The sequence below is a fragment of the Gopherus evgoodei genome, chromosome 12 (genome assembly GCF_007399415.2).
Source record: "Gopherus evgoodei ecotype Sinaloan lineage chromosome 12, rGopEvg1_v1.p, whole genome shotgun sequence".
Classification (NCBI taxonomy): Eukaryota; Metazoa; Chordata; order Testudines; family Testudinidae; genus Gopherus; species Gopherus evgoodei.
Window position 1 is genome coordinate 8,844,701 of NC_044333.1, and position 26,719 is coordinate 8,871,419.

A 26,719-nucleotide genomic window follows, 5' to 3' on the forward strand; every position below is an offset into this window, starting at 1 on the left:
CTTAAAAAAGGGGGTGGGGTGGGGGGGGTGGGGTGGGTTGGGGAGGGGAGGGAGAGACACCTAGGGGAAAGCAGAATTTTCTGCAAAGGTTCTTGCGGGCTGGGGGGTTATGTAATTTCTTCTTCATGTTCAGGAGAAAAAAAATGGAGCAACCCTTCAACCTGAATGGGAGAGCGTTTCCTGGAGAGTGTGGAGAGAGCAGCGAGAGGAGTTTAGTAGAGTCCGCATCCACGCAGGTTGTTGGCGATGATGACATCCGTAACAGCATCAAAGACAAATTGGATGTTGTTGGTGTCAGTGGCACAGGTGATGTGCGTGTAGATCTCCTTGTTGGGGGACTTGTTCTTGCTCTCGTACTGAGATTGGATGTAGGACACGGCCTCGGTGAAAGAGTTAGAGCCTATGAGAGATGCCAAGAAGAAAGGAAAGCAGGCATTAAACCAATCCCAATCATAGGGCCCAGATCTGCTTCAATTGAAGGCAATGGGAATTAAGTAGCATTATATCATTGTTCTACCATGGCTAGTTTTTACTGGGTATCCTAAGCAACAATCTATGGATCTGATCCTCCTCTCACTTGCAAGGGTGAAGATAACAGGGTTACAATGATGTAAAATTAGTACGGGAGCAGATGATTTCCTGACTGTGAAACCATGCCACTGTGCGATCCCAATGACATTTTCTTTCTGGATTACTGATACCTTACATGATCATGCATGAAAGTAAAATGGGCAGGATAGTGGGCGGCATAGAGGTTGAGGGCAATGAGTATTGAAGTCATTTTAAAGAGGGAAGCAGAAGAAATTCTGTATAATCTTGCCAAAGAGCAGTGATTGTCCAGAAAAGTGAACGTTACTCGAGCTGGCCAATGTTTTCCAAATTTTGATTTTTTTGACAGCATTTTTAATCAACGTTTCCAATTTCAAAGCCAGGATGAATTGTTTGCAAAAATGTTCCTGAAAAATTCAGCCCATTTTTTTTGACCTTCTCTGTAGCTGGTCAAAATAATTAAAAATTTCTGTGGAAAAAATGTCATTCATGTTTAAAACATCAATAAAAAATGGATGAATTTTTCACCCCGAAAGTTCCAATTTTTCAGTCAGTTCCAGAAATTGTTCATCATCACTGCAGTGGCATCTGCTTGTGGAAATTAGAGCTTAGATTGTGTCAAATAAATCACAAAGGTTTACACCTCTTCCCTAGCCAAATGTCTATGAAAAAAACCTATTATTTGCTTCTACAGATTTTGTTTTAAATAGAAGCAGGAGTGTGCAGAAAATAATCAACATTATTTTTTCATTCTTTTGCTGGCCAGATTCTATGTTAGATAATTACATCCTTTGTATGTACATTTCCACTTGGATGTGAACTTGGATACAATAGTCTGAATTTCTTGTCCTGAACTGGTGTGCCGCAGTATAGTGCGGCTGTGTATCGTCAAACAGCACTTTCTCTAACTCCCAGAAGTGACTGCATTTCATTGCTGGGCAGGGGTGGAGAGGAATAGTTCCACTGTTTTGAGTCAGTGAAGCACTCAGGGTTCCTTCTGGATTGAAGGTGCTTTATAAATATGAAATATTATTACATGTTGGCAGAGAGGGGCCTGCATATGGCTCAGTTTTGCTTGAGCAGGGGCTAAAGCTCTGATTCAATAAAGCACTTAAACAAGTTAATGAATTCAATGGAACTTAAGCATGTGCTTAAAGTTGAGCATGTGCTTATCTGTAATGCTGGGCAGAGACAGACTGCTGAATTGGGGCCTCTGTAAGGCTTGCAGGACTGACCATAGGTTTGGTTTTGTTTTGTTTGTGCCAATAAAAATATGTGCATTTTTTTATAAAAAGAAAACTTGTCAGTAGGATGCAGAAGGAAGTAGCCACTGGACTCCCACTGAGGGCAACAAGGGATAAAGTATTGTGACTCATGATCAAATGTGCCCATGTCACCCTGTCACGGCTTTTCCAAGGATTGTGGATTAGCTGAAAGCATGGATAAATTAAGGAGAGAGAAACTGACAGTGCCTTAGAATACAACGGCCCCTTTGTGGATGCATTCTTCTAATAGTTCTGTGCTAGTCAGCAGAACTAATGCACATTTGGATCTTCATTGTAATAAAAGCATTTTGTGTAACCAACTCTTGATCTTAAAACTCCCTTGTTTGATTTCTACACTCATGAATGAATTCTGTGTAGCAGCAGAGCAGAGCCCCCTTCCATTTGAACATTGCTTTTTCACCATGCCACAAGGCCAACTTGCAGGTGTTTCTTTGGTGGCTTGTTTTCTGTGGCGTTTGCAAGATGAATGTTTGAGGACACGAATAAGCTTCTCCCATCCACATCTTCACTTTGACCCTAAAGTCCCAGTTCAGCAAAGCACTGAAGCCTGAACTTAACTTCAAGCACGTGCTTAAATCCCAAAGCATGTGCTTAAAGTGAAGCACATATTTAAGTGCATTGCTGAACTGGGGCCTGAGCAAGGCGCCTACCTTCTAGCGAGACGTTAACATGGTCATGTAGAACCAATATCCTGCCTCCTATGCCTTTCTAATCCTGGCAGCTGGCACAGGGGCTGCGGATGGCAAAGAGGAGTGTGGCTGAGGTTCCCTTACCTCCTGGCAGTTCCCAGCTGCCAGAAAAGTGCCTCGAGGCTGTGAGCTACTGGTGAAATTTAGAACAGTCTTGAGGGTCATCTAAGTTCTGAGAGGGACTGGCATGGTTCCCAACCAGGCCCAGACTTGGGACGCTACAAGAAGGCTTATAACCACATTTATTTTCCTCCTTCTGATTTGGTGGAGGCCTCAGCAGCCACAGACAATCTAACCACTAGTATCTAACTCATCCCTGTAATGAGATTCCTTTAGTATGAAAGACACTCTTAAAAAACTAAGTTCCATTCTGTTCTAATTTACCTACTGTTGGCATGGCCACATCATTAGAAATAGCTATAAGAATTCCTTAAGAGGGGGGCATTTCTGTGGCAACGTAATTAATTCTACGATATGCCTAAACATTCATAATCACCTTAGAAGTTCATTCAAAATTGCCCCGATGGACTTTGAGTACAGAAAATGCTTTGTTGGCTGAAAGGTTTAGTTAGCAAGATAATTAACTTTATCTACTGGCTGGATTCTTTCCTGTATCTCATAACCCCATCCCCAAATAAATATCTGATCCTCCTCTGAGAGAGTAAGCTGCAGAATTTCTCTTGAATCACAAAGGGAGCAGTTCAGGTCAATATTAATTTACTGTTTGGCAAGCGAAGGAATGAAGGATCCTCTCTGCCCATTCATAGTAGAAATCAAGTGCTCAGCTCTGTTTTGTAATTTGTTGGTGTACCCAGAACTGTGATGCTCTTGGTATACTTGGTTCGCCACCATGCTGACTAACAAATAGACAGACTGCCTTTCTGTCTGTCAGCTTGATTCATCCGGATGTCTCCAGCAACACTCAATAATTCATTACTGTAAAAGTTGATTTTCATACCAGCTTGGAATTTTAATGGAGGTTTGTGGAAGACAGTGAGATACGGAGTGGAGCAGCAGAGCGCAACCACCGACTTTGCAGGAGGAAGCATTGCCAATCATCAACAGGTCAGACATGAGCCAGTCAGGCAAAAGAGGTGCTTCCTGCATGCTGGTCTGTTGCACCACTTTAGTGCTGAGCTCCAGGGTAAACTAATGTCCATCTTCATTTAATATTAAGCACATTTGCATTGAAGTGCTTCCTATCAGCAGGACAACTGCCCCGACTGACACTCCAGAGCTATGGTGACAGTCTACTACGGGCTGAGCTAAAGAGCTCCAGCCCTGTGACTGGTGGCTGTAACAACTCATATCCTCTGAGGACTGGGTTAGAGAGGGACCTGTAACACTCACCAGTGGGCTACTGAAGCAGCAACCTGAGGCAGTGTGGCCTAGTGGATAGAGCACTGAACAAGCACTGATTCTGCTACTGGCCTGAGTGACCTTGGGAAGTCACTTCAGTGCTCTGTGCCTCAGTTTCCCTATATGTTAATTGGGGACAATTATACTGACCTCCTTTGCAAAATGGTTTGAGATTTGTAGATTTTAAGGCAAGAAGGGCCCATGAGATCACCTGGTCTGACCTCCTGCATAACCCACAGTCTCCTGATGAAAAGCACTACATAGAAGCCAGGTATTGGTATTATAATTATTAATGCCTGGCATATGAAAATGAAGTTGGCTGAATCAGGGGAAACGGAGTAGCCTTGAGCTATGGACTCATTGGCTTTATTTGTCAATGGCATGGCATGTGTCTTCTATACTGTGTGTCCATCAAGCTGTAATTGCTTTTGTTGGTTAATAAGCCAGTTGAGTCTTTTCTGGGGAATCATAGTGCTCACGAGAAGTGTCATATTCCCATGTGGTTATACAACCATTTATTCACAAACAGCACAGGTTCTTCAAACCTCTGCAAAATTGCCCAACCAATGAGCCTCGAGAGGCAGGAGCTTCTAGAGGCGGGAGCCAAATACCATCTCCCTTCTCATTCAGGCCGTGACCTTCCCTCTGAAACTGCCAACAACAGGTCAGCTAGTGGCAATTGTGGTTATTTTAGTGATAGTGACAACTTGTCCACTAGGGACTTAGCTTAAACCAATCAACACATTGTACACAGGCCACTCACTGAACAGCTGTCAGACAGTGGAAGCAGCTGAGAGACTATTCTGCAGCCTTTATTCAAAGAAAATGTCCACTTGAAGTCAACGGGAGTTTTGCCTAAGGGTTGCAGGATTGGCACCTTTATCATCATTGCCTGAGGTGCACCTTAAAAACCAAAACCCTCGATTTGAAAAGCTGCATATCCCATTACCCTGAGCCATCTATCTCTTTGCTGGGCATTGGTGTGCACATGGTTTAAAAAGGAACCCTAGTTTCTCATTACCTGTGTACTCCGGAAAGCAGATAGTCAATGGAGATTTCTTAATTTTCTCCTCAAATATGTCCTTCTTGTTTAGAAAGAGGATGATGGATGTGTCTGTGAACCACTTGTTGTTACAGATGCTGTCAAACAGCTTCAATGATTCGTGCATGCGGTTCTGTAATATAAAGGAGAGGGCGTATCAGGCTAAAGACGGTGACCGTGTGTTGTTCAACATGTAGGGAAATCTAAAACATCTAAATTGAGGAGGAAAAAAAAAACAAACTACAGTATATGTAATAAATTTATGTATACATACAGGTGAACATATACATACACAGATGCAATCCCTATGATATTTGACAGACAGTTAGTAACGAGCATTTCTTTACATAGAGCTGTTTATTTTGCATAGTGTATAGTTTACAGGATTTCAGCTCATATAAATGATCATGCACCATGCATGAAGGGGGAAGCTACTTCTGCCCTTTGGTCAGATCTATGTGTAGGTGCAGGTCATGCAGATTTTCTAAAATGTTCTTTTTAAAATTTTTCACTTAATCATTGTGTGTGTATGGCACACAGTTGGTTGGATACATTAACCAAGGACTGGTGAGATCCTTGAATTAATCCAGAGTTGGAAGCAGACAGCAAGGTGACATCTTCTCGTTATTGACCTTGCCGTGACCTTTGCCCTGTTTTGTTATTTTGTTTAGTGGGTTTGCTTTTTTTTTTTTTTTAGGGGGGGTTTCTTTGGAAGATGGCTCAACAAAAAGTGTCTAGCAAAGAAAAAAAATTAAAGAAAATAAAAAAAAAAAAAAGAGGAGGGGGGGGAACCCTATAACAGAAGGTACCTAAGAACAACCAAACTACAAGTCAGCAGATTAACCCATTGATGTTAGTTAGCTCAATAAAGGAACCACGCGTTCAAATACACACACAGGGGGAAGGCAGCTTTTTAGTTATAGGTCATGCAATGACAAAAAGATACAGAAACACATAAAACAAAAGAAATTAAACGTATTGGTTAGGGAGTTGCAAAGTCCGCCACCTGGTCTATGGTGGTGGAAGGAGCTCACGGTAAAGTCAACCAGTAGTGTCATGTTCCCCTGCTGCTTTCAACTCTTAACTCATTTTTCTCAGTTCAAGAGAAGCTTCATACCTGCCAAATTTGGTGGGTCTCATTTTTTGGCCTTTGTTTGGTTAGATAAGGTCAGACGGCCGAGGAAAAGTTGTGAAGGTTCTGAGGCTTGGTGCTGTTTGGAGCGAGAGGTCAAAGCTGGAATGCGCACGCCGGTTGCGCGGCCACCTCCCAACCGGGAACGGGATAGCAGAGAGAGCAGGCATAATGAGGACGAAGCACACCCAGAGAGTCATGGGATTATCAAAGGCAAATCAGGTTACAGACCAGTCCACTTGCTTGGTTTTTGTCACTGGGAGCACCTCAGAGAGTGCACCCCGGTCCACCAACACTCATACAAGACTAGCAGCTCGTACAACGAACACAGGGAATAGGCTAGATACAAAAGTGGTACATAATCTCATCTGTTAAATTCTTTCGGTGGTCGGTATGGCACAGCCCATCTGCATGTAGCCACACAGAATGACTTGTACAGCACATGTACAGTGGGCCCTATTCAGCAGCCACTAATTGTCTACATCTCCTGATGAGGCTCATGCATAAGTGGCTGCATTGTTGACCCCAGTGTTTTATTTATTAGCACTTTCCTTTCTATTACAGCGCATCCTTTAATGATCACTGAACATTTTATCTAGATACAGATGATTCCATGGACAAGGAAAATATTTGAACCTGTGATCAGATATAGCATCAAATGAACAACTAGAATACTGTTTTACTGATACCACGTATCTTTGATTAGAAGCTGTGGCTTCTATTAAATTGGTTTGCTTTCCCCTCCAGCTTATATGGTAATGACGTGGGTGAAGAGGTGGCTACACACTTAATCATTGATTGATTTATTGGACTCCATTGTTTTTCCTGGATTGTTGAAGATGCTAGTAAGATGGCATCTTGCAATTTAATGGTGCACGCTGCAAGAAAACAGTCAACACCCTTTTGACCACTTGTAAATGAGTTGGTAGGTTTGCTTGCATATAATTCAACGTAGCACAGAAGGACAGAACTACCCCATTTTCCTAGCTGTCTGAACCTTCACGTGTTTCCTTTTTCTTTTTAAAATGTCATCCAAGAGTGCTCAGACCTCTCTTTTTACTGTGGGGTATGTAAGACACAGAGCACGGTTTCCCTTTGCCAGAGGTGGAATCAAAATCATAAAGCTGTAGACATTTGAAAAGACTTTGTTCAGATGACCTGGGCTTTCTAAGACCCTTTGTGAGGGGGAAAGAAGAGGACGGAAGGTGGAAAAGGGCAGGAACAAACATACACACAGTCACTTTTAACCAGAGTTCCTTGCAGAACATTATTTGTGCCATTCTCTATTATCCTTAACTGTTAAAACAAGATGCATACACAGCAAGATGTAAACACTGCTTCTGGGACTGAATGAAGAACAATCAGAGATCAGACATTTCGGACTGTCATAATACTTACCCTTCTGTTCATCGTCTCACAATTACACCATAATTAAAGAACAATCAGAACAGGTTAAAATGGGCATTTATACAGTACAGCAGTCAAAGCACATCAGGTAATATATGGTGAACACAAAAATCTTGGTTTCTAAACAGAGCAGAGGCCTTCTCATCTGGTGGATCTTTTTGCTAGTGCTGTCATTATTCCCACTGTAGCCAGAGTGTTCAAAAATCCCATGATGATTTTTTTCCCTTTAAATTTACATCAAAATGTGCGGGGAAATGGCACACTTTCCTTGAGTAAGTAATTGATGTCATTGAGTCTTCACCATTACGTACATTCAGCAGAAACAATTAAATGGCAAACCCCAGTAGAAAACAGTACTTGCAATAAACATTCCTTTATATCCTACAAATTCCAGTGCCAAGATTGGACATTTCTCCTGGAGTCCCCAGGGTGAATGAAGCTAGTGTATTGTCTCCTCTGGGTTTGGGACAGCCTTCTCCCGACAATATCCAAGATCTGTTTTCTTGCTCAATATTGTCACTACTCTCCTGAGCTTTCCCTTTTCACCCACTGTCTCAACTCTGCTTCTCTTGTAATGATTGGGGCAAACAGGGTCATTCTCAGATAAGTTAAGGGCTGGGAAAGCATGACATTTCCCTCTGTATGACTCTCTTAATATTTCCACCTCTCTTACTACATTGTGCCTACTTCTAGATGCATTTGCTTTGTCATTTTGGTGGAGCAGGAAGGAAAGAAAATCTTCTAGCTTCTCACCTTGTTTCCTGCCAGCAGTTCTCAAATGCAGCAGGTGATATTTCTTATTTTGTGCTCTGGTGGCAAAGAAGAGGTGATTGCTTCTCTGATCTTGCTACTTTCCTGATCAGGACTAGTGTGCATCAGTACTTCTCTTCTGCTCCCCAATGTATAGCTTCTAGTTATATTGTCTACAGATGGCAAAGATCCTTGAAACTTGCTCTTTGCTTCTAAGCAAATGGATGACTGGTGCAATTTGCACATTTATAGCCAGGAGAGCACATTAAACATATAATTCAGTGAGTGCCAGTTTCTATAGGTCCAACACTAATGCACAGCTAAGGTCAACAGCACCAAGCTGCGAGTGTGTTACACATTCAGCAACTAGGGCACCAACAGTATCTTCATATACCAGCTAGATACAGAGGAACTAAACAGTTTAATTCCAGAGGCAGCGAAGTGTACCACATGCATCTGCCTTTTTTCCCCTACCATGTACAAGGAAGAACTGAAGAGGATATTATAGGTTCACATGGTAGATCCCATGCCACTATTGTCTTAAAAAGTGCCATAGGGAGCAATAAAAATCCCCACCTGCTTATGATCCATTCCAGTGTTGTATATGAATGTTGCTAGTGGGTTTTTCCCCTACCTGGGATTTGGATAAGGCCTTGGAGTTTTTTTCATTTCATTGTCTTGTGAAGAGTAAAAATGTCATTGACCTACCACACTGAGAGCTTGACTGGGCAAGGCTGTCCACTGACCTGCTCTGTCACTTAGCAACTGAGTATTGCCATCTTTGTATTTGTTAATTCAGTACTGTGGTAGCAGCCTTAGTAATGGACTAAGTAGATGTATATTGCCCACTGTAGGCCACTGTGTGAGACCCATCTTACCATTTGGAGGAAAGCTTTTGTGAACTGTGTATGGGAGGATTTAGGGGGAAAACTTGGCATAACATTTCATTTTGCTTTGCTGTCTCTGCTTATAGTATATGTATGAAACCAGTGGAATTCCAACAGCATTCTGGATGTTTACCTCTACATTTCATCCTTCTGCTCTGGAGTGCCCTGCACAGTCAGGTCATGGGTAGGACCATCGTATGTGCTGATAGTGGAGCAGCGCCTGGCTGAATTCAAGAAGTTCAGATTGGCTACGTATGCAAAGCTTGGATTGGTACTTGAATGTAGGTTTAGAAATCTCATGAGAAGAAACCTTCTCATGAGAGTATTAGTTCAGGCTAAGCTGGACATGCAGAAGGACTAGCCTTTCTTCTGGTTTTCATGTATTTCTTACTGTTCCTGTCTGAAAACACAGAAGTGGAGAGGCATCCCTTACTGAAAATTATGACAGTACTATAAAGCCGGGGTCTCAAATGCTGCAGTGCATGCTAGATGCTGTGATACCAGAGAAGAATGGCATAGTTTTAAAACAAGGGTCATGACAAGTATATTAAAAATGATCAACTTTTCTGAACTTCAAGCAAGGTTTCACTTTGAGGGGAAGGTTTGGATCAGTTCTTATTTTATCTGCACTCATTTGCCCATTCCTATCTGACAAGGTTTCACAATGAACGTGTAGCGTAAGGGCTGGCTCTCCAGTGCACTACAAACTTCTTGGGTTCAATCTTCTTCATCTGATAGGATTGACCTGAAACTGGAAGCTGCCTGCAATCTCTAGCTCACTGACAAAGCGACCTCAAGGGGCTGCTGCGTTAAACGCCTGGTTGCCAATTTGAGCCCAGTAAGAGAAATCTAGGATCTTCATTAGAGACTGCTTGTATTATAGCTATAATTTTGTCCACATGAAGTACAGTCTTATTCAGAAAAGTATAAAATGGCATAGCGAGTTCTCATGATTATTGTCAATGATATGCTCAGTTTACAAGGAAGAAATGTTTTTTCCAAGTGCCATCTTTGCTAACGTGTTTTAAGACCTCACACACGAGCTGGGTTCTTTCTTTTTCATGTATCATCACCAGTAATAAAGATTTTGTCCTTAGTGAGATCTGTGCAATCTCAGTCCCTTCAGTGGTTTTGCACAGGTTTAAGTGACTGGAGTTAGTAAGGGTTTCTATAGATGATGTACAAGGAAGAACACAATCCAGTTTACTTTCTTAACTGTGTTGCCCTTGTGCTAACCAGTATGAAACAGTAAAAGCTCATTTTTGTCAATAAAGGCAGCTGATGTGACTGATGCACACAGGGGCTAAATCACCTGACCTAGGCGATGCCATTTACACAGTTAGTTTTAAAGCTGAACTATACTTTAAGGAAGGAGATTGTGGTGACTAAAGTTGTAGGTGAAATTGTTCCTGACAGAATGGCAGGGGTGAAATTGACTGAGGCCCAACTGTCAGTAGATGTATTTTCAGCACACCACTTGCATGGGAGATCTGAGTTATGGAAGTAGCAGGGCCAAGGATACACAATGTGTTTTCTTATTTCACTATTTGTGTTTGAACTCAACAGGAGCTGTTTATTTAGGCTAAACAAGAGCATCATCTGCATTTAATTTGCCCTTTGTTTGCAGTGTTGCTGTAGTTTGTTTGCAGTGTTGCCAGGACCTGAAGACGAGTTGTGTAGAAGCTCGAAAGCCTGTCTCTTTCACCAGCAGATGCTGGGCCAGTAAAAGATGTGACCTCACCCACCTTGTCTCTTTAATGTGCACTGACAACTGTCCAGTCAAATAATCAGAATCTGTGTCTTTTTCCCTGTTGCCCAGAGTACCAGGGAGTGAATTGTGAAATGAAATTTACATAGAAAAAAAAATCCCAGAACAGCACCTTAAATTAATCCAAAACTAAGAATCTTAACAAAGAGAGTGTGATGCAGCTGGGGTTACAGAAGCTGCTGTTCCTGCCTACATTGGGGTTCAGAAAACAGACTCTGACTTAAAGACCTAATACAACACTAGTAAGGCTCCTATTGAGAATCATCATTGTATTTCTGCTCTCTGTTAGAGAGATCATTGATGTGTCTGTCAGCATGGGTGGTGTGGGGAGCAACAAACATGAAGTAATATAGCCTCACAATGCTCCTGTAAATCAATTTTATCCCCATTTTATAAACCCAAGGTTAAGGCCAAAGCACTAAAAGTGGTCACTAATTTTAGGAGCTTCAGTTTTTTGGTGCCTAACAAGAGACAACATCGACCTGATTTACAGAGGTCCCGAGCAGCCACAACTCCAGCTGACATCCGACAGCTGGAGGGAATGGGCACCTTTGTACCTCAGACCCTATGCATTTTTGCTAATTGAGTCATTCCTAACCTGCATATGCTCCTCCACATCATGTGACTGGCAGATTTCCCATTCTAGAAGGGGCATCATCTTCTCAGTGGGTGAGTGTCTCTTGGGAGCTATGGAGACACGTGGTTCACAAACACACACAGAACAGAGTTGCTGTACCCTATTATTTTAGATCTACCTAGCAGCTGACACTAATGTTATTACAGAAAATTGACCACATAGTTGACGGGCAGGATTTTCAAAGAGCTTTACGAGAGTTAGGTGCCCAATTTCCATTGACTTTCACCTAACTCCCTTAGAGTCTTGAAAATTCTAGCCAATAGCTGTGATACTGGGATAGATACATAGGAAGCGGAAAACACATGTATAGGAAGGGTTCTTAGTTAATACAGATATTATAAATGTGCATCCTAAATGTTTTCTGGAGGCGTGTAGTGTGGTAGGATGATTCAGAATCTCAGTCTGAATCTGCAGATCTAGGGGGATGGGGATATGAGGATGTTAATAGACTAAATTCTGGTGTCAATATAACCTAAACTCATGCAATGCAGGATTTCAACAAGCAGGTGAACTCTTCACCAGAGTTCATGAATCTGACCTAGAAGATGTAATATATCAGAGCCCCAAAAGTCTCTTCGTTAATACATTACTGACTGCAAGTTACAAACTCTTTTTGAGTCCTTCCCCACCATGTTATCCATCCTAACTTCTGATCCTTTACAAACAGGAAAAGGAATAAACGTTAGAGTCGCCTACAGAAACTGGTGACAATAGCATCTCCGTTGCTTTGTTGCACATTGGGCATGCACAAAGCATTTAGGAAGCTCTGACTTTTGGTTCTTCAATGCTGGGCAAGACAATACCTGATTACTCCTACAATTTCTTGCCTTTTCTGTTATTGATATTCCATCTTTCCAAATGCACAAGTATCTTTCTTACTATATGCCGTATTGCTCGTGAAAAGTGCTAGTGACTATTCTCTCACCCTTTATATGCCCAGACATCTAACACATTCAGATTAATAGGAATGCCACACAATCATCTGGCAGCTAGTGTATCCCGATTTCCCTTATTTTCAATTTCTATGCAGTATTTCAGGGCTAGTATCACAATGGGAAGTTACGGAAGATAATCCCATCCCCCCAAAAACAAATTCCACCAGAGCTGAACAGTTCCCATTTCACTCAGGGGAAAATGAATTTCTTTTGCATTTAGAAGCAGGTTACCCCAATAGCTTGAAACCACCTGAGGAATTTGTGGTCTTGCTACACCTTTGTGTATTTGGATGTTCCAAGTGCTGCTTATTGAGTTCCTTAAGTTTGTTTTCAAAAGCATCTATTCACTGCTTATCACTCTACTCTCTGGGTTCAGGATCCTCTTTATGTCCCATGGCATTTTGCACTGATCAACTTGAGAGAAAATAAAACATTACGACGTAATCAGAGCAAGAAACTGTTACCTGAGTTAACTCCACCCTGGGCAATGGAAGACTTAATTTCCAAGGGCTGGGGGAAGAAGGGATCTGCACACCCTTTCAGAATCAAGGAAAGACGGGTGATTAACAAGTCCATTGATTTGGTACAAGCCAATAAGAATGTGAGCTGATCCCTGAGCAATGGCAGGCTATGCAATAGGCCAGCGATGAAGTGTCGGGGCCTGTGTCGCCCCGTAAACACTCACCGTGGTTTCGTCTTCATGGAGCACCTGATCGTAACCACTCAGTGCAACACAAAAAATGATCGCTGTGACGTCCTCAAAGCAGTGGATCCATTTCTTACGTTCTGACCTCTGACCTCCCACATCGAACAGCCTGTGCATGAAACAGGGACGTCTCTTCATTTATTCTTTATTAACAAAGGGAAAATAGTAGTAATCCTTGTTGTATTTCTAAGTACTCATCCCCAGAGGGCTCCTAGCAAAGGGGAATAGAGTCTGCAGCGACTCTCACTTCTTCCTTCTCCGAGGTTTGGAACCCCTCTCTCTCCAAGGCGGAGTTCTGCAGGCAGTGGTGGTTAGGGGAACCCATGACAGCATAAGCTCTGGAAGACTGTCCAGGGGCTCGGATGCTGTGTGGGATTTGTTGGCAGTGCATGGGCAAGGGGCCTCTCTTGCTTTCCAGAGAGTCCTAGCAATCTGCATGTATCTTAAGTGATCAGTGGGTTTAAGAGGCCGAACCCCCAGCCTTGTTTTTTGTGTGTGTGTGTGTTTGTCTTAGAAACCTCTCTCTGCCCTGCACTCCAGAGTAGAATTACTGGCAAAGTCTAGGAGCATCAGTGTGACTATCCCATGTAGACAACAAATGGCCAAATGTTTTTACCATATGCCATTCCAGACTGCAGCAGAGTCTGTTTATTCTTGTGTCACATCTCCAACACAGGCAAGTACCAGAGGGTTCAGAGGAAGAGGCAAGGAACCCCATAATGGGCAAATGTAGAACAACCTGCTCATCAGGGAATTTTTTTTTCTAAACCAAGGCAAGTAGTGCCTTAGTGCCTACCCCACACAGGTGATGAAAGGATTAATGTGGGCTGGAGAGGCCAATTAACCCACCTGGTTGCACCTGGAGGGTGGGCCAGGGCTAGTTACTGATGAACCCCAGCTGGGGAAGGGTTGAGTGGCACTATATACACAGAGGAGTTTGGAACAGAAAGAGGCTGAAGGAAGAAACTCTGCTGTCCCTGTCCTGGGGATATGGTGTGACGAGACTTTGAGGGAACCAGAAGGCTCTTGCAGGGTGAGGAGAGCCCAGGATAAGCCTTGGCAGGAAGAAGCCCAGGGAGGTGGCAAGCAAGGAATCTGTTGGCATGAACCTTGACTGCCTGTCCCAGATTCCTGGACTGGAACCCAGTGTAGTGAGTAGGACTGGGTTCCCCTACCAGCCCCCAGAAAGGGGATATGGACTGTGAAAAGCCCAAAGACAAGGATGTATGGACCACTGGGCCCAAAATTGAGGGCAGCAGACTGGATGGAGGGACCAGACATTTTTGCTGGACTTTATACTACCCTGGAAAGGTGGGAACTGAAGCATGAGCAGGTGTGAGGGCTGAGTCACAAGGATGGGTCACCCTCCCCCACCAGGACTGGAGCAGCTGTGAGAAGGGGATACTACAGAGGACAGACCTGCCATGCCATGACCAGCCATGGGTGGGTATGTGTGTGGTGAGTGTACTCTGCTTCAGTTACAAATCATTTTACATGCCATATGCTAATACCCACAGAAACGCAGCCTCCTCTGGGGTGGAGAATAGCAGCTAATGAGACAAGCATACTGTGGGAGAAGTTTTGCCCAAGGTAATATGGTTGCAGTCATACAATGCTTATATTTGAACTGCCTGAAAATACAACAGTGGATTCACATCAGACTTACCTGAAGTGGAGGTTTTTGAATGTGAAATGGGTTTCTACAATGCCGGTTGTTTTGACCCTGGTTCGAAGTATATCCTGCTCTGTTGGCTGGTAGTCTGGAGCTCCGATTCGATCTAAGCTGTCTAGGTAGCTGTAAAAGGAAAAAAAATCACAGGAGAGTAAGAAACATATTAATTGTTGTCAATCTCATTTTTCTGTGCTGTTTGTACTTTGGTTACGGAAAAAAATCCTCTCTTGAAAAAAAACTAAACCCACTGGCTCAAATACTAGATCTCACACTAACCCGGAACCAGGAAATGAAATGATCAGGTTCTGCTTGATATGATTCTTGATAAAGGGATTCCAATCTATGAAATATGTATTTTTGTTATTTTCTATTTGTACTGCAGTAGCATCTAGTGGTGATCAGGATCTCACTCTGCTTGGCACTCTACACACACAACAAAAACGCCCTACAGAGCTTCCAAATAGCCTTTTTCTAAAAACTCCACAGCATTTTCAAATGATGGTCCAGAAGACTATAGTGAAACTCTCAGACATTGCAGTGTTTTGGTTCATTACTGTAGAATACTGTTGTATTTTCTTATAATGCTAACTTTTTTTCAAATTGTAAGCTCTTTGCAAATGTCCTCTCTTGTATCTTTACAGCCCCTAACCCAAGGGTAGGCAATCTATGGCATGGGTGTCGAAGGCGGCACGCAAGCTGATTTTCAGTGGCGCTCACACTACCTGGGTCCTGGCCACTGGTCCGGGGGACTCTGCATTTTAATTTAATTTTAAATGAAGCTTCTTAAACATTTAAAAAACCTTATTTACTTTACATACAACAATAGTTTAGTTATATACTATAGACTTCTAGAAAGAGACCTTCTAAAAAGGTTAAAATGTATTACTGGCACACAAAACCTTAAATTAGAGTGACTAAATGAAGATTCGGCACAGCACTTCTGAAGGGTTGCCGACCCCTGCCCTAGCCCATTGTGGTTACTCCTGGAATATAAATAATAACGATAGGGGAAAGTGGGAAAAGAAAAGGCACAAAGAGCATATACAGAAGCCTAAGACTTAGACCAGGGAATTAAATGCCAGATTTTCAAATACCTTTTATTTAAGTGCTTAATTTCAACACCAAAGTTTGAAAAATTTGTCTCATGTCACTGCCGGTGGCTTCATTTTACACGGCATGTGTCTAAATACCATTCACTAAGTGCTGGATCTTACTAGGGGCTGCACAACCTGGGTCCAATCCACCAGCAAAGCACTTAAGCACATGCATACCACTTGAGTAATCCATTTAAAATCAATGAAGCTACTCATGTGCTTCAGATTGGGCACAAGCTTACAGGACTGAGCCTGACATACGTTCATCTAGTGAAAAAGAATTGTTTGCAACACTGCCTAGAAATAAGAAGGCTGGAAGCAAATCGATTGGCTTTTCTGAGGGAGAAATTACTACTCTGAATTGGCCTTGCAGAGTGATTTCATTTAAGAACCAGCTCAATGTGTGCAAAATGTTCTCTTTGAGGTAAGGAGATAGGTACAGCGGTTGCCATTAAACTTTTTACAATTTCACATTTTTGCCTACCCATCATTCCTGAGGTATTGGTGGTGTTCCCTTTATCTACCATTGGCAGCAATGCAAATACTGTGGTAGTGGAAATTACTTGCAAACAGCAGTTGGAAAGATTTTTATCATGCCCACTTTATTATTTGGGCTAGTTGAAAAAACTTGATGGATTTATTTTTTTTTGGACCAGCTCTAGGCATTATCCCCAGTGAGGCCTGAATCAAAACCCATTGAAAGCAGTGAAAAAACTCCTATTAATGTCAGTGGGCTTTGGATCAGGCCTAAGTAACTTGGCCAAGGTTGCCAATAAGTAAAATAAGCCATAAGTAAAATAAAACCCAAAGAGAATACATAGTGGTGGTATAAGCAGAACAAAAATAACGAAGGAGGTCAGACGAGATGATCGTCAAGGGTACAATGCTGAAAAGGGCCGAAGTCATTATGAGTCCACTTCTGACAATTGGATTTAGGATCCTAAGTCATTTAGCTGCTTGTAACAGGGTTGGCACCCACCTCTCAAGTGCCCCCTTCTGGTTGGATGTGTCTGTGTTCTTTAGTTCTGGCAACCCCTTTCGATGGTTGTCATGCGAGTTTGTCAGACATACAGTGCTCTGGCTGAGTCCCACTGTGTGCATGTTAATCAGCACAACCCCCTTCTGAGATATATGGTCCACCAGGGCCTATCTCAGTACTCCTCTGTTAGTGTCTCTCTCTAGCCCTCCATGGGCTTTGGTCTTTAACTATTCCGGCACTGGTATGGGGCCGCATCCCCAAGGCTTCCTCCCTGGAGACTCTATCTTCCTGCAGCCCTTCCCAGGCTCAGTCCATACTCAGTCCTAGCAACCAGCCAGATGCTACCTCAATGCTCCCCTCGTTCCTGCTAGCAAACTCTGTGGCCCTGCTGCTCTTCCAGGCAGCCAGACCTACAGTCCTTTCTTCTCCTGCTCCAAGCAGCAACTAACTACTGAGCTGCTCTGCAACTCCTTTTATATGGCCCTCCCAGACCCTGATTGGCTGCTTCCCCTGCAGCCACTTTAGCCTGCTTGGAGGACCTTTCCACTGCTCCTTCCCTGGGATGGCTGTGGCAGAACCCTGAGGCCCCCAGAAGGGGGTCTTTGGGTCTAGTTCACGCCATCACAGTGCTTTAGAAAACTGTACCCAATTCTGGGCTTAGAATGTTTGTCATCCTTGCCTCAAACCAAGGCCCACTCAGTGTTTGGGAAATAGCCTTGGCTACATCAATAGCATCGTGCCACACCAACACACGAGAGTCCTAGGGAATTCAGCCTTGGGTAGGCCATCTTCCAGGGCTCCACAGTCTGCTTCCTGGCTGGCCACATAGTCTTGACCCTGATTGGCTGGTGACTATAGATGCACATCCTGCTTCCCTTCTGGCTTTGTTTGAGCAATGAGTCATTTCCTGCTTGTTGCTACTCAGACCCACCTGACCCTGCCTTACTGGCTTCTCACCTCATTTGACCTGGACCTGCCCCCTTCTCTGACCTCGCCACCCTCCCTGACCCCACCTTGCTGTACCTTCTCCTTGGATTGGATCTCCTGGCGACTGGACCCCTTGCGTGAACTCTGATCACTGATCGGGACTTCCCTTTTACCCTCCTGATTCCTGGGCATTACAAGCCTTCATCGTATAGCCTGGCCCAACACTCAAACCTGAAGCACACAGGTTCATTTTTTTTGTATTAAATCAACATCCCTTTCAGGTGAAAATATCCATCGATCATTGGTTTCCTGAGGTGCATATACCCATGATCCATTTACTCACCCAAACACAGGTGGTAAGGTTTAAAACAATTCAGCTCGATCAAATGTAGCATATAGAAATAAGGTGAATTTAGTTTAGATTAACATTTAATAAGTGTTTTCAGCACTCAGCTGTACCATGCGATGAGATCTTTTCCATTGTCAGGTTGCACCCACTGTAACTCCTATTGAAGTTGATGTGGGTTACATGTATGCATGAAGAAAGGGCCCTAGTGGAATTAGCAGAAAATGCCCGAGATGGGAAGAGAAATGGTGCAAGATTGTGAAAGGAAAGGATCATGTCACCCAGAATGAATATGAATTTACTCCTGGGTGGAAGGAAGTTCAAGTGTGAGCCCTCCACATTTGGATGCACACAGAGTCTGGTTTGAGCGTCTCCCTCAATTTGTGCTAAATGTACCTTGTTTTACGTTGAAGATTTTGTGAGTGGGTTGGGTGCTCATGGAAGAGGAGGACTCATAGCACTGATGTGATTGTACGTGAGCTTCCCCACACAGCTCTGCTGCCTCACCTCAAGTCTGACCTGTGACATCTTTGGCTGGTTAATTCTGAGTTCTCATATAGTCTAATATGTTTCAACCCTGACCTGAAACACATCCTGCTGTTGCAGCTGTAGGCACCTCACATGCCTGTGCTAAAGTACTTGAAGCCATATTTGCAACACTCCCTGGTATAAAAAACATAATGCTTTTGTGATAGATGCTCCCTTAATGGACTTGTGATGGGCCCTGGATGTATGAATGGGGGCTGTATCAGCACATCCTTGTAATAAGATTCCTCGCTCTGATGGCTGCAGATATAATCACTCATGTTCTATTCACAACTGGTTGTCAGCTTGTATTATTTAACAGATGGCTGTCTGAAGAAGTAAATTTCTCTACATTAGCGTCTCCATCCATAGCCAGCTTTGCAGTAAATTAAGCTGCTCATATACACCTGGTGGTCTACACCCTCATGGAAAAAAAGCTATAGAAAGTCGAGATGCAAGAGTGGGGATGAGGGACATCTCCCTGGATATTTTGTTCTGAGTCACACACTGAAGATTCATTTGCACACTGAAGACTCTTTGTTTCTTGCAAATTGCTCAGTTCTCTTCACCTTAGCATGTTTCCTGATAGTTATTACAATTTGTTCTTTTCCCTGGGGGATTACTCTCCAAATCCAGGAAGTGAAAGAAGAAAAGATATTAAAAGAACAGGCTAAGAAAAGGAATATGCTGAGATCCAGCCCACAAATTGCAGCCTCAGCATGCTGCAGATTGCCAGGAAGTCAGATAGCCAGCCAGTATGTAGAGGGCGTAGCAACATAGGAATTGACATAGAATAGACCCATGGGTTATCTAGTCCCCTATCCTGTCTTGGACAATGTCCAGTAGCAGTAGCTTCAAGAAGAATTTCCAGTCTGCCCACCCAGTGGATAATTATGTCTCCCACATATGGGAAGTTCCTCCCGATCTCCATTAATTAATGGTTAGCTTATGCCCTGAACCATCAAAGCTTATAGCCCTAACTTTTTTAAAAATTCTCATCCACTGTACCTGTGTGTGTTCACATTATGCATTCACGTTCTTTTTGTCTGTCTCACTAAGCCCTTGGGCTCTCTGTGTCTTGTGGCAGTGAGTGCCACAAACCAGTTTTGCATTGTGTAAGTGGTATGCCCTTTAATGACTTTTGAATGTCTTGCCATTCCCTCTCGTTGAATGCCCCCTTGTTCTTGTGTAAGAAGTTTCATAAATGTGCCTGACATACCTTCTTACCACCATTCATTCTTCTGTATACCTCCAGCAAGTCGTCCTATTTGTCTTGTCTCTAAATTAAAGAAGCTCAATCTTTTCAAGCATTCCTCATACGTCTTTCCATGTCTTAAATTATTTTAATTCCGTGTCGCGGGTGCCTGTATATTTCTGTTATTCCCAATGAGGGAGGACCCTCACGTTATATGAAGGCACAATATTTTCAGTGTTAATTTTCAACCCCATTCTTTATACAATATTGGTGGCTCTGTTGGCTGCTGGGGCTTGGAATTTCCTGCATCTGGAGCAGAATCCTTTCAACTGAACTTCTTGCAATTGAACTGAGAGTATTGGGCATTGACAAAACATTGCATTTCAATCTTATCAAGCTTCGTGGTAGGAGCGCATGAGCACATGGGTGTCACACTAATACAGAGCCGTAGGAATGGGAAGTGGTCTCCATTGGATGGCCTGTTTTAACATTTTTAGCTTAGTTCAGTTCCCCACTGCCTGAGGTCTTTAAAGCTTCAAAGAATAGCAGATCCTAATTACACACATTAATTAAGGCCTGCCAGAAGGGTCATTATTGTGTTACACGAGACACACACACACACACACACACACACACACACACACACACTTATTGAATGCTATTGTGATGGGACTATGGTGCACTGTAGATGCTATATACGGTAAATGGAGGCAAAATCTTCCCTTCCAATAGAACTTACGTTGTTAATGCTTCTATGGTAAGAAGCCCTGCTGAGAAACAGGGAGTGAAGTTCCATTTTAGTGAGGATGGGGAGAAATCACTACGAAGGTCAGCCAGTGTACAGCGATCCTGAGAAACACTAAGAACTGTAACCCAAAGGCCAAAATATTTCGGCAGATAGTTGTCACAGCAATAGTCTTGATGACACAACCCCATAGGATGCCAGCATCCATTTAATGAGGCTTTGGCGGATGTTCGGTGACCATATGACTGCATGTCATAACGGCATTGGGAATTGGGCCTGTTTTGCTTAACTCGGGCACCAGGGTGTTGTAAACTGGAGTGCAACCACATCGTAAGAGGCAAACCAGAGCTTGTTTGCAGGCTGCATTGCTCTGGGCATGCAGGAATTAGCAAAAAAGCTGCAGAAAGGATAGAGTTTTAGGATACATGAGTAAGCCTCTGGCATTTATACTCTTGAGCTGAATGGCTCATTTACTGAATGCATCTTCTATCTTAAAGGTTTTGTTTTGCAGCAGATTGCTGATTCCTGAGTCATTCAGTTTATGAGGCTTTAGGCAGCAAAACCCAAATATATTATACTGCTAAAAGTAAAGTCCACAAAGAACATAATTTCCTGAGGTACAGTCAGAGAAACAGGTTGAACAGCTGATGCGAAAAGGTAGAGTGGTCAGTCTTGAATGTCTTTACACAGTAATGCTTAGAATAATCCAGATTTACCAAAAGCACTCTGTGGAGAACACAGGTAAAGCCTCTTGTCACTTCCTTAACTTTCTGCAACAGCACGTAATACCAGTCCACCAATACTACCGCTAATGATGACTTTGCCATATAGGAATTACCATAAGAAACAGACCAATGGCATCCTGTCTTGCAACGGCCAGTGTTGGATGCATCATGGGCAGGGGCGGCTCCAGGCACCAGCGCAGCAAGTGCATTCCTGGGGCGGCAAGCCGCAGAGGGTGGCCTGCCGGTCGCTGTGAGGGCGGCAGGCACGTGGTTTTCGGTGGTGTGCCTGCGGGAGGTCCGCCGGACCCGCGGCTTCGGCGGCAATTCAATGGCAGGGATGCCAATGGTGTGGCACTGGCGGACCTCCCGCAGGCATGCCGCTGAATCCGCGTGACCAGTGGACCTCCCGCAGGCGCACCGCCGAAAGACGCCTGCCTGCCGTGCTTGGGGTGGCAAAAAACATAGAGCCGCCCCTGATCATAAGTATACTTAAAACCTCCCCAATGCATTACATTAGGTGATACTAGACCATGGGCAGATTTCTTCCTGAGTTTAAGTGACTTCGTTAAAGCCCCAATCAATAGCTACCTTGGGTCAATATATAGCACAGGCAGATGGCTCCGCAGAATCGGTTAGGTCTATTGTCAAGGAGGAACATTTTTCAGTACAGGTCATAGGAATTCATACTTGCAACTGCTGACATTAATGAAAATGAAGTGAAATTTCTAAAGTGATCTTTTAGCAGCCCACAAGCGGATTAAGATGTGTATGATCTCTATGACCAAAGGGCCATATGTACTGTACCCTGTAGCCTAATTTGCTGGCATTAAAAAAAAAAAAAAGTGTTAGCTAACAGTTACCACAGCTATTTTCTATTTTAAATAGAGAGTTCATCTGTGATTATCTCCGTTATTACTGTGTGATAACTAATGGAAAATGTTGACTTTTTAATAGTGATCATTTTTTTCCACATGATTCACGTCTGGATACTAACTTCTTGTTTTCTTTGATCAATGGACAAATACCCTGGTGTGTAATTAACAATAGTCCTTATTTGATATCCCTGAAATTAAGCAATAAACAAAAGGCCCTTGATTGAAAGCGCATTAGTAGCTGCTCTGCACAAGCACAGTAGCCTCTAGTAATACCTTCCAGGCAAACAAAAATCAACCGTCACACCAAAACGCCGACTGTGGGTAATGCCTCCAGCAGGCATGAAACAACTCTCAATACAGTTATTTGGGACGGTTTGATTTCAGGCAGACACATACTGTGATACTACAGCATCTCCTCCCCTTCTCTCTCCCCCTCGCCCCGCTCTCTCTGACACACACCCTTTACCATGTCTGTCACACCATCCCCCAGTAATCATTCCGGAGAACAGGAAAAAACACACACATGCTACTATATTCTTTTCCAATCATTCTGGAGCATAGGAAACACACATGCTATCATACATATGATTCCTGACCCAGCCATATAATACCATATCTGCAGTCAGTCATCAAACACACACAACCACGGCATAACATTAATCATCACATATGAAACCCTGGAAACCTATGCACACAATCACTCTATGCCCCTTTAGAAATCCATTCCTGAGTATAGGAACCACACCCATACATGCTCCCATCCCATTTCACCCTTTAATTCTAGAGGATCTTGAATATTGTTCTTCACATATCTAACAATGAGTTCTCATAATGGACAGGGAAAAAAAAGACTATAGATTAAAAAATAGAAGGGCAGGAGCACCAAAAAGGTGCCTTCTGATTCCAGCTCAGATGAAGGAGGTTTTGAGAATGCACTTATGGAAATTAGACAACCAATCTGCTGTTTTCACTCATCCTCTCTGCTCCCCCTCAATTTCTCTTTTCACGTAATTACATTGATTTTTTTTTTAAATAACGTCTCTCTCTGCAGCACCTGCATTTCATCATCCTTCTGCTGCTGCAGCTGATAAATCCCCATTTTGCAGCCGAACAGATCATATTCTGGTGCAATCAAAATGTAATAATCATAACGCCGTCCCCTGCCCCCAAAGCTAACTTACAGAACCAAAAATACAGGCAGCATGACAGCTCCACTTTACAGGCTGGCTACTGTTTGTGGGGAGAAGTTAATTAACCACTGGGTTGCACCTAGAGTGGGCCATGGCTAATTACTGATGACACCCAGTTGAGGATGGGCCGGGTGGTGCTACAAACAGGGTATATTTGGAATGGAAGGGGGCTGCTGGGAGAAACTTTGCTGTCACTCTCCTGGAAGAAGGGAGTGAAGAGACGTGTAGGAACAAGAGGACTCTAGCAGGGTCAGGGAAAGGTTTGGGAGGAAGAAGTCCCAGGAGGTAGCAGTAAGGGGTCCGTTGGGGGTGAACCTTGACTGCCTATCCTAGGGAACTCCGTACAGAGGTTAGGCCTGGGTTCCCCTACCAGCCACTAGTAAGCTGGGGTGAAGCCCCTGAGAGAAGGATGTACAGACCACTGGGCCTTGAATCACAGGTGGCAGGCTGGATAGAGAGATTGGACATTTGTTTTTGTTGGGCTTTCTGTTACCTTGGAAGGGGTGGGACTAAGTGTGACTTGACTGGAGGGAGAAGAGGTAACCATCACCGAACTGGAGCAACTGTCAGCAGGGAGATGTAGGGAGGAGAGCCTGCAGTGGCACAATTCTTTTTAAAAGTTTGCATATCACCAGTGATGTTACTGGTAAAGCCCAGCTGCCAAAAATCACTGTGTAGAGCAGAGCTGCTGGCCGCAGGATACAGCTACAATGACCAGGCTTACCAACTAATAAATAGCAGTTGTAACAGTAGATGATGGGTGGGGCTCTCTAAAAGTTCCCAGATGAAACATACTGGAGACTTGCAGTTCAGTACTGGCCTCATCTTTTGTAAGCTACTGGGCACAGAACAAAACTGGACTATGGAAGAATTGCATCCTGCTTTTGATTGATGACTGACAATGACTCAACTGACTTCCTTTTCCCACAGGGGTTCTGCACATAGGCCGCAGAGCTGCCTCATTGTGTTAAGAACGCCATTGTCATGTCAGGTTGTTCTCCAGTTCTACCTGATCTTCTCTTGCTAAATGGGAGGAAGTTGGCAATGGCTGATTTCTAGCCGTTAGACCCTTGAATCTCCTGGATGAAGCTGACTAGGTCTCCCCGTCTTGGGATCAGCTCAAGACGAAAACAGCAGAGCCGGAGTCAGGACCAGCTCTGTGCTGTGAGGCTCAGCACAGTGTGTCTCATATTATTTTTTAAGATGGGGTGTGTCGGGGGCGGGGATTCTCTCTCTCTCTCTCTCTCTCATACATATGCTTCAATTTCTGCTGTTAGAAGCCTGCTAACCCTTGAAGCTGGTGGCTTTCCACACTGCCAGAGAAAGTTTAAAAATAAATAAATTGGCAGGGACTTTGATATAATAAAGGCCTGTTCTGATTAATAAAACCAAAACCTTCATCGTAGAAAGCATTCCTCTGTGCTCCAGGACGAGGGTCTGGCATGGGAGCTTGAGGCAGCCGATTCATGCACATGGCATTATAGCATTGCCATTACAGTAAGAGAAGCCACTTCAACCCAGATACAGGAGAGAAATAAATCCATCTTGCTGCAGAAAATGCAGTCTGCTTGATGATGAAGTCTGACAAGTTACAAAGGCTCACTATCAACAGACCTAGCCAAGTGGAAACCCTACTCCAGCTCATTTTCTGTGTCCCCAGGCAACCTTCTCCAACTCTGGAAGGCAAGCAGGTGTGATCATAGGTGCAACTAGTCCTGCTGGGTTCAACCTTTTGGCCCCTCACTGGCTTCGTGAGAGGTCCCAGGGTCTGAATAAGGACATGAGACCTCTGCTTTTTGTTTTTAAACTCTTGGATACTGTTCGGTAGCAACCTTAGTTTCTTCATACCTAAGCAAAACAATTCTTGCCCATTTAAAAAAATATATCAGATCATCCATGGCAGAGACGCCATTTCAAAAGATCAGATCCCAGTGCAGTGGTTTAGCTTTAACTGACATGGAAAGGAAAACTTTAGCTAAGGAGATCTGAGCTCTACTGTCAATCAAGTACGGGAATCCTAGGGTCTGGTAAGAGGACAATTGTCAGACATGGGTTTCTACGCCTGCCTGAAGTTGGTGTGAAATAGGCCCCTGTTTCATGCAGTCATTCATCTTGTCATTTAGAAAGACGAGCTGCTGCTATTGGCACCAGGCTACCAAGTGTCCAGTTCTTTCCTTCCCTTGTACAGTAGGTAACCTGACCAATTATCTAACGACTGGGATTTCCATTTGCTACTCACATTGCAGGTCCATTATAAACTAATTTCACAGCTCTGTTCCATTCCAACATCTTATCACATGGCTGCAGGGCCGGCGCTACCATTTAGGCAGCCTAGGCAATCGCCTAGGGCACCAGAATAAATGGTGGGCGCCGTTTTGCCGGAGGGGGCGGCAGGCGGCTCCGGTGGAGCTGCCGCAGTGGTGCCCGCGGACGGTAGACTGTTCACGTGGCTCCAGTGGACCTCCCACAGGCATCTCTGCGGCATCTTCACCAGAGCCACGGAGCACCGGACTCTCCACAGGCACTACTGCGGCAGCTCCACCGGAGCCGCGGGACCAGCGCGCGGGGCTGCGAAATTGCCATCTGCCTAGGGCACTCAAACCCCTAGCGCCAGTCCTGCATGGCTGGCATAACCCAAAACTAGTGATGGGCAAACCTCAGAAGGCTCTGATATGCACCAAATGTGTCAGTTATCCCAGATGCATCTGGATCTCTTGGGTCTGCAAACCTGTGCTAGAAATTTCATGCAAACCAGCCAGAAATACTTGGCAGTGAGTCTTCTCATGGTATTTCAGCATTTTGGGTTCAGTCCAGCTCAGAACCCAGCAGTGAGACGAGATGTATTAATAAAAGTAATGGGGGAGAAGAAAACGATCCAAACTTTTCAATACCTCCAAAAAATATTTGGGTCGAGTATTTAGTGGGTGAAGATCTCGGTCAGCTGTTATTCTAGCTGAAATAGCTCATTCATTCCTGCACAAGACAGACTATCACTGGAGCAGCCCAACTCTGTTAGACACCTCATGAAAATGATGCCCATGCCTGTGTCACATTTTTCTGTCACACAGTGTGATCAACTGCAGAGTGGCCTGGAAGCTGAAAGAGCAATGTTAGCCTTCTGTGGCCATTCAAATATACCTGAAAGACTTGACCCTGGCTTCCACTTCACTTCGTCTGGCCTGACTCCTGACTCTGTGCTGCAGGAGGCTGGTTCCTGTGTAGCTGCCTAAGAGTACTTTGAGTCAATTAACCCCTTGTAGGCATGGCGTTGATTGACAGGTATCATTTACTATGTCATT

The 26,719-nt window shown here is 43.8% G+C and overlaps 1 protein-coding gene across 3 annotated transcripts in view; it reads right to left on the minus strand.

The window, feature by feature from the left end:
- Positions 1-26,719, minus strand: part of GNAO1 (G protein subunit alpha o1) — a 301,610-nt gene that overhangs the window by 43,425 nt on the left and 231,466 nt on the right. For 2 of the 3 annotated variants that reach the window (XM_030581690.1, XM_030581689.1), the window contains exons 5-6: positions 14,814-14,942; positions 13,127-13,256 (exon numbers count right to left, since the gene is read on the minus strand). In XM_030581690.1, coding sequence (XP_030437550.1) covers positions 13,127-13,256; positions 14,814-14,942 — 259 coding nt within the window. Of the gene's footprint in view, positions 1-101; positions 401-4,904; positions 5,059-13,126; positions 13,257-14,813; positions 14,943-26,719 lie in introns of those variants that run through there. The other variant, XM_030581691.1, reaches the window with a different exon arrangement.